The 8855-nt window shown below is 39.5% G+C and overlaps 1 protein-coding gene across 3 annotated transcripts in view; it reads right to left on the minus strand.

Annotated features, from left to right (window-relative positions):
* Positions 1–67: 67 nt before the first annotated feature.
* The window catches only part of ogdhl (oxoglutarate dehydrogenase L), a 20151-nt gene continuing 11363 nt past the window's right edge, over positions 68–8855 (minus strand). For 2 of the 3 annotated variants that reach the window (XM_020630948.3, XM_065959855.1), the window contains exons 16-23: positions 5704–5831; positions 5444–5622; positions 5237–5308; positions 4511–4636; positions 2913–2985; positions 2649–2812; positions 2398–2552; positions 68–2299 (exon numbers count right to left, since the gene is read on the minus strand). In XM_020630948.3, the coding sequence (XP_020486604.2) occupies positions 2176–2299; positions 2398–2552; positions 2649–2812; positions 2913–2985; positions 4511–4636; positions 5237–5308; positions 5444–5622; positions 5704–5831 (1021 nt within the window). In that variant the 3' untranslated portion in view covers positions 68–2175. Of the gene's footprint in view, positions 2300–2397; positions 2553–2648; positions 2813–2912; positions 2986–4510; positions 4637–4728; positions 4827–5236; positions 5309–5443; positions 5623–5703; positions 5832–8855 lie in introns of those variants that run through there. The other variant, XR_003808476.2, reaches the window with a different exon arrangement.

Below are 8855 nucleotides of genomic sequence, written 5' to 3' on the forward strand. Positions count from 1 at the left end.
CAAAATGTATCCACCAGTACTATTAACAAATCTTGAGGATCAGTCAATTTTAAAGAAGAGGCAGTACAAATATACACAGATTTTTTTATTGATGTTCACTTTGAGCTCACATGGTCATGTGTACTTTTCTTTATAATTCTTACGTTATTTTAAATTACTTTTTAACTTAATGACACACATAAACATGTTTTTATGTTACTAACATTTGTTTCAAGTGATTTCAGGGTTTCTATGGATAGGACTAACCTGGTGCTGTGTGCACCTGAGAGATTAGGAGTGGACAGGCCAAGTTGATGCAAAGAGAGCCAGGGGAGGGGTTGGCTGTCAATAGTCGGCTAATAGCCTCCCATGGCAACTCCCCATAACTCTGGACTTGTTACCCTTTGTATTTGTTTCATTTAAGCAAGTCTATGAAGGTACAACAAGCAGGCGAGACAATACGAAATGAAAGAAAATTGTACTAAAAGTAGAGCCACTAAGAATAGAAATCTGAATAAATGTAAACCATACAGCAATGTCTATGTTAAGAATAGCTAGCCATAAATTAGTGGTCATTCCACAATGCATCAAACATCATCTGCAACAGAAATCATGACAAAGGCATGTGATTAAACTTAAATACAGATTATTATGTGTTTTATTACTCCGAGTAAGCACAACTCCATCAATTTGTGCATAAATTCCCTGCCCCCCCCAGCATATGAAAATATTATTTCCTTTAAAAACCTAAAACAGAGAGATTGACAACAGAATATAATGCTAATTAAAATATTTAAATAAGCATAATAAGCTTTGTGCATGGCATATATATGGAAAGGTATGCTTCAGTGTGGCATAACAACAGGATGCATAATTTCAAGGAGCATTTTCCAAGCAAAGTGTTCACTAATATCAGTTCTTCAGTTCTGTTAAACGCCTGGGAACTCCAACATGACAGCCAGGCATCAGAATTTCTCTCAAAGCAGCTAAGGCTTTTCTGTGTTTACGTGTGTGCATCCCTCAGCCTCCTAAGAGGAAGCTGGGCCGTATGTCCTAAGTAAAAAACATGGCTGCACATCTCTGAGCCAGCTGGCTCATGTCTCCTGGTGAAGTGAGGTGTGACAATAAATACAGACTCCATCACGAACAGCTAAGGTAGCCAAAGCAAAAGCAGGCACTAAACCTACTGAGGTGTTACATTTCAGAACAGTCTTCATACCTGTGATATGTATTTCACATTCATTGTTTAAGTACACCAGTTGGTGTTCTGTGTGCGTCTCCCTGCTACTAAAAATATCCATACAAATCAATACATATACAATACATACAAGTAGTCATATACTGCAGTGAGTAGTACTAAATATACTCCTACAGTCATTGTCACAAAGTGATACAAAGTGTCAGCTATTGCTACGTCACCCATCAACTAGGTGAAAATCCGGTTTGAAATGTTATATTAAAGTTTTTTTTAAAATATTTACTAAAAACAAAAAAAGTTGGAAGTGCAGCACTATTTAGGGGCTGAAAATGTATGTGTGCAGTTGTTTCCAGACAATATGTACTTGTAGGTAAAAAACTGCAGTTCTTCTGTTTGCCCTCCTGAAGGCCCTCTGCTGAAGGGTCCTATCTCAGTCAAGATTATCAGGATTTATAAGGTTAAAGAGGGTGAAAGTGTGGATATCTAAATACAGAAAAGATAAATTATATATCTTAATGAATTACTAATGATAGGACTAACCCTAACCGTTGTAGACGGGTAACTCTGCATAGTTGGAAGACTAGAGTGACCATTTTTTGCCTTCTCTTGTTGTTGTTGTTGTTGTTCAAGTTGTGCTTTAGGATGCTTTTCACATAACAGGTAATGCAGATCATGAAGGACTGCAAGCTAGGATTAGACAGGAGTCAGTGTACTCAATGTAATGTGTCCCTAAGTCAAGGCAGAACAAAGATCCTTTCATGTGACATAGTAACCATCTCTAAACAAAATGCAGTTTTCTTCACGTGCGATTCAGACTTATCTTCTTAAAATTATCTTTAGCAACAACACAACACTATGTTTAAGATTGTCACAAAGCTGAAAGTGTTTAAAATGTGCCACTATTCCACCCCAAGACTTAATAAAAAACACCATGGTGGTTGAAGATGAAATTGCACCTCTAGCCTGCCTCTTGTTGCCCGCCTGTTCCAGTTTCTCAATTACAAGTCCTTTCCCTGGAAGGCGCTCAGGTTGAAAGCTGTGTCCATGAACCTCTTCAGCTCATTGAAGTGGGTGGACTTGTTTCCTGTCGCAGGAGCAGCTGCTGGATCTCGTCCTACATACCTGAAAGAAATATATCACAGGAGTTAATATCCTTCATTTGTGTCTTATATTGTTCTGTCATTAAACATTTTAGGTGACAAGTTAAGAGAAACCCTTACCAAATGGGTCTCTTGTTTGCCACTACTGTTAGCAAACGTGGCCGGACGTAATCATAGTAGCCCATGTTCTTGTGCTCCTCCTGACACCAAATCAGCTCAGCATTGGCATACTTCTCCACTTCTGCTTTGACCAGGTCAAACGGGAATGGAGAGATCTGAGGGGATGTTGAAAAAAATGATAAAAATGTTTTACTCTCATTCCAAAATCCATTATGCATGGCATGGTCGGACAGAGGACATGGATTAAACACCTGTTCTAGTCGTGTGATGGCAATATCTTCTTCCAGTTTTTGCACTTTCCTCTCTTTAGCCAGTTCATAGTAGACTTTCCCAGTGCAGAAAATCACCCTCTTCACTTTGGCTAGACTTTGACTGGCAGGGCCCTCCTCTGGGATCAGCCTCTTGAATTTAGTGTCTGCAGACGTTGGGGATTATAATATGTTACCTATCACTGTAAGACAACATGAATGATGGATTCTTAATTCAGGTTTTACAGAGTTCAAGTAAAACATCACCTTTGGCAAGATCATCAAAACTGGACCTTGCATCGGGATGCCTCAGCAGGGACTTTGGAGTGAAAATAATCAGCTGTGAGGGGGAAAAAAAACGAGAATGTTTCATTTAGTGACAAACACCAGATTGATCCTGTCATCCGTATCTTCTTTGTGTGCTTTGAAAAACTCCAGAGATGAAAGTTTTTATATCTTTTCACGCTAATTTGTTGCCACCATATAGCATGCAACATCAGCGTTGGGAAAACAAAACATTTCTTTAACAGTCAAATAAATAAAAACCCTTCGTGCTCAGCCGACCAAGTCCAGAGTTTAAGAGTTTTTCAGAAAAAAACAAACAATATTATCCCCTATTGGCCCCCTCGCTAATTTGCTCAGGAAGTAATTTTCTCATGCTTCATGAAGCGTTGCATTTATATGCGACAGGGGATCAGTTGAGACACTCGCTGTGGCTGAAAACTATGTGACTGAAAAAAGAAGTGTACATATACAAAAAAGGAGAAATGCTCTACACCCCAAAAAGTTTCTAAGCAAACTACTTATACTTTAGGTGTTCAAATGACTAATTAAGAACACACAGAACCTTATGGGTTCCAATAATAGATATGATCTTAAATGAATATAGAGCCAACTATTTTTATGTCAACAGTGTACAAGAGAGTTATGACACGGCAGTCATTTTACTCCAATACACACACTCAGTTTGGGAATCTCAAACGCTGTTGTAATGATGTCGTGCTAATAAATGTAAGTTCTTCACCAAATCATTAACAGTTAACGTCTTTGGTGGTACAAATTCAGTGCCACAGGGTCATGTTAGGAGTGAAAACATTTGAACGTCCCAGCTGTTAAACTGCGAGCTAGCAAGAGACTGAATGCTAACTGTAGCCTAACTTCTAATTGTGTTTTCTGATACAATTACGATTTAAAAAACAGACTAAACTCAGATACAACATATTTGATTACCTATTACCAACAGACAAGAGGTAATGTAAGGATTTAGCCAAGTTCATTTAGCGTTACAGCTAGGAAGTAGTGTTGTAGCCTACAGAACAAAATTAAAGGCAAAACTCCCTAGCTAATGGTAATATTAGCATTCTGCGACTGTTGCCACCACACATTGAGAAGATTTCATCGCTATTCTTTACGTTAGCTAGGAAAGCATGTTGTACCATATGAAAGAAAAAAACGTCCTAGCTAACGGTAATACTAGCATTTAACCACTGCAAAAGTAGGGGGTGACAGAAAGCAAACATTAGCCTTGTCTGTTTATTGCTAACTGGGTATCATATGTTGTAGTTAAAGTTCAGCTTTGGTTTGACTTCCTTTTGTAGAACACAATCATAAGGTATTGTTAATTTAATCCTCATTATCCATTAATCCTCTTCCTAGTCATAAGTGATTTTAGCTAGACTAAATGCTACCTCTAACAGTTGATGTATTATCTCAAGATATTGCTCATTGTTTTTTTCAGATGCTGATCAATGTTGTTGCGTTGAATGTTAATGATTTGTCAGATTTCCATAATTTGCATATGCTGGAATAAAGCAAGACATTTTATTTTGAAAGGAGAGGGGAAAAAAAGAGATGCAACACTTTACCGGTTTTCTGAACGGCAATAGAATCTGACGTCTGAGCACATGACAGTAGTTAGCAGGCGTGGAGCAGTTCACCGCAATCCAGTTACAATCGTACAGCTGCTGGACTTCGAAATCTCCACTGATCTCCTGCACACAAACAATTAATAACAAAGGAATCAAATAGGTTATTGACTTTAGAAGCAAAGCTTAAATTTGATGTAGACAAAAGTTACAGTTACGGTGTTGGTTGCAGTCGTGTTTTTCTTGGGATTGAGCCGGAAATGTAGAATGAGTGCATCAATGCATCAGTGCCTTGCATCTCTCTAACTTTCTCTCTCTCACAGACACAAACACACACGGCCACAGGAAAGAATGTTAATCCCTTACTATGCTTCCACTAATAGTTTGATCAATATCCCATTTGAAGATGAATCTGGTAAGCTTCTGCTGATACAGCCAGCTTTGGTTTCTTCCTTGAATGTTCTCTTGTACCACCTCACCCCTGGGACCTGTGTAACTGCTGAATACCAACACTTTGGAGGCCGTAATGAAGAGACTTTTAAGCTTTAGAGAAATTGGCAATCATCACTTAAGCCATCACTTAAGTGGTCATGACATCAGCATAGCCAGAGAAAGCCGTTGGACGTTAACTGCAGTGCACTTTCTTTGACACATATCCTCAGGTAATGATGTTCCCCAAAGCCGTTCCCATTTCACCCATAATGTAAATTGTAAATGTGAACATACAGGGAAGTGATCGGAGTCGTCTTTGCTCATTTGCAGGAAGCGTTCAGGTCGAGCTGATGAATGTTCTGGGCCCTGCGAATAGAGAGGATAGTTAGGAAGAGACATAACGTCAAAATGGAAAAAGTCCTGTATATTCCATTTATTACCTTACATTACAATTCGATTTTCTAAAGTAGTTTAGCCTGTTTTTTGTTTTTTACTTCTTACCATTCCCTCCATCCCATGTGGAAGCAGTAAGACAATGCCGTTATTGCGGACCCATTTGGCCTGGCCTGGGCTGATGAACTGGTCAATGATACACTGTGCTGTGTTGTTAAAGTCTCCAAACTGGGCCTCCCACAGGATCAGAGCATTTGGACTGGCCATGGCAAAGCCCAGCTCAAAACCTGTAGTCACAGTAATCATGACATTACTGGTTATCAATTAACAAACTATAGCACGCTACGCTGAAGTGGCCTCAGTCTCACCTAGCACCCCATACTCTGACAATGAGCTGTTGCAGACGGTGTAAGGAGCCTGATTGTCCCACAGGTGGTTCATGGGAACACAGATACGTTTGTCCACCTCTTGGTCGTGCAGAACATGATGACGATGGCTGTAAAACATAAAAGAGAGAGATAGATAGAGAGAGAGAGAGAGAGAGAGAGAGAGAGAGAGAGAGAGAGAGAGAGACATATGTACTGTGTATAAACAAGACTAGCACCATGCTGCAAGGTCTTTTAGGCTGTGTTCATACCAGAGACTGTATATAAGAAATCTTTCAAATGGCCAAAATTGGGCTACTGGATGGGTGGCAAAATAGTCAGATTAGGGTTAAAGGACTATACATCTCAGGTGATTTATACCTCAGTAAACATTTTCATTATGATTATATGGTCTTAACTTTAAGTTTAAATTCCTCTAGGGTGCCAAATGGCCTGGCAGTAAAACAAACCACAATTGTACTAAATCTACTTGTAATGGTGCTTAAAAAGATATGGTCCATAAATACAAATCAAACCAAATCAAATCAAACAAACCCCCAACATTTAGAGCATGTGTACCACTTTTAATTAAATTTAATAGAAAATGTGGGACATTAACAAAAGCTTCAACACAAACCAATCTGAGAGGTGACGACACATGCTGTATGCAAAAATGTATCAACAGGATACAGCTTGATTTAATTATTGATTTGACTTTTGACAACAAAATTAACGGCCTTAAAAGGGTCAAACAATTAAATCTTACTGTTGATCCTTTTGGGTTAAATTAGAAAATGTGCATTAATAGTGCAGAGTGAATCTCATTATTGATTAAAGACATTAAGTAGTGTTTTGAGGATAAATAAAACTAATTAGGTTTTAAAAACTGCATAACAATATTCTCCCCAAATTTGTAGGACTCTTTGCTGTCTCAAATGATGGTGGCAAAAACAGTATCTCTATGAAAGGTTCCTAAACCAGTAGAAGCAAGAGAAACATGCAGTCATGCTGTTCTGGCCCATAAAGGCACTCCATAAAGAGCACCCTCGTCTTTCCTTATCCTCAGTCAGCACGAAGCCCAACGAGAGCTGATGGGAGCAAAGAGCCGAGCGGTAACAAGCTCTGCCAGCCCGCTCGCTCACACTGTAGGAATCAAGACTACAAAACCAGCACGATCAGACAATCACTTAAACCCCTTTAACATCACATAAATGACAACTACACACACACACACTCAGTGCTAGAGGTTATGTAATGGTCAGGCGGAAGAGCTGCAGGAAACAACCATAACCTATTGATTATTATCTTGAGTATGACATATATCCTCTGAGAGGACAAGATGGTCCTGATTTGAATCATTTGAATAATATTATTCATACTTACAGCCTAATGAGGGCAGTAAATGTACCGCATAATTGTTTTGTTTGAACCTTGCTCTACATTTACAGCATACATTTCTTCAAGAAATCCTTTGATGAAAGCAAAAAATGAAAAGCAGCCAGCATAAATTAAGGTAAAGCAATAATTTCATATCTGATGCAATCCAAGGAGAACTCAAAAAAGAACAAGGTCTTTCTTCAGATTTGACTCATAAACTGTATGCCCACTGCTCTTTTCTTTGTTTTGTTTTTTTCCACACACACACTTTCCTCTGCCTGGGGGCCCCATTAGTCAGGGAAAGGGGTGCACGACGCAGCGCAAAGCAACCCAACCCGATCACGATGACTGAATCCATTAGGCGATGGAGTTACGTACATCACAGAAACGCAAGCAGGCTCACTCAACTGTAACATGCCAATATGCTCAGCTCCTAAAAAACTATGAAGGGAGACAGAGTAGTGGGGGATGAAAAAAATTGTTGGTGGGAGGAAGAGAAAAAAAAAAGCTATAAGGCCTGGTGGTAAAGAGGGTAAACTGTCGCTGAAGTACAAAGCGAGAGGAAGCTAACACAAAGCTGAAAATATGGACTCCCACCTGCCACAGAGATGGGTCTAAATAAACAACAGGTGATACAGAGAGAGAAGGCGGACGTTCCACTTTTGTTTTTGTGTTTGTCAGACAGGCAGGGGACAGTGGATGCGGAGATGTTCATGTCAGTGGTAAATGCGAGGCAAAAGAAAAAGAAGCCCCGTAGCCTCTAGTTAGTTAGTGTGATGTATGTCTCTGTGAGCTGTCGTGAGGGCGGGGGTGGCGGGGAGGGGGGGTGTGGGCGTCAGTGGAGATGGGCTGGTGGAGAAGTGATAGGGGACAGATGAGACAGGCGCAGTGGAAGGGGGAGCTGGTTTTTGTTCATGTGTCACTCGTTCCCTCCATACCATGACAACACCATGTGGGCTTCACAGTTCCCAGGAGACTGCGCTGATGTCTTGTGTCTGTCAGGCTCCCTGTGCCACCCTCCCCACCCAACCCCACCCCACCCCACCCCCTTCCATTACTTAATTTACTGTCTTTAGGTGCCTGTTTATTACTAAGTTACCTCCGGTCATGCAGGCTCACCCAGACATCATCTGATTAAAAAAAACTGTTTTACATTCTAAGCATTATCAAAAAAAAAAGAGTAACTGTAATGACATAGGCTAAATTATTATTATAATATTGTAACATGTTTTATTACATCTACTAAATAGAAATATTGATTTTTTTTTTTTTTTTTACATCTTTACAAATCAAGACACTGTGCTACAGTGTTGTAAAAAAATGGGGAGGGGAGGGATTGCATTCCTTTGTTAATTTTCAATGAAGGTTCATCATTAGTGTGGACAAAACTCTACTCTACTAACAATAAGGTCATTTCCTGTGTCTGTGATTTAGCTGAAAGCTAATTAGCATTTTCTTTTATTAAAGCACAAAGCCTTACATCACTGTTCAGAAATAAAAAGGTAAGTAATTCATTTATCTACAGACTTTGACTGTGCATGGACTTCTGAGCCATGAAATCAAGACGATAGCCATCAATATTTTTAAAATTATTTCTTTTTCAGTCTCTAAACATTAGATCCTTTAGCAGAGCACAGCTGCAGTTAGAAGCTGTGGAGGCTGTGGGAGCTCCTCCTAGTGTGACAGTATTTATGCAAGAAGATATCAAGATTTAAATAGAATAGGATAGAACTTCATGTCCACAATGTGGAAGAATGTCTTTGGCTTCACAAGAACAA

Source organism: Labrus bergylta, chromosome 10 (assembly GCF_963930695.1).
Source record: "Labrus bergylta chromosome 10, fLabBer1.1, whole genome shotgun sequence".
Taxonomy (NCBI): domain Eukaryota; kingdom Metazoa; phylum Chordata; class Actinopteri; order Labriformes; family Labridae; genus Labrus; species Labrus bergylta.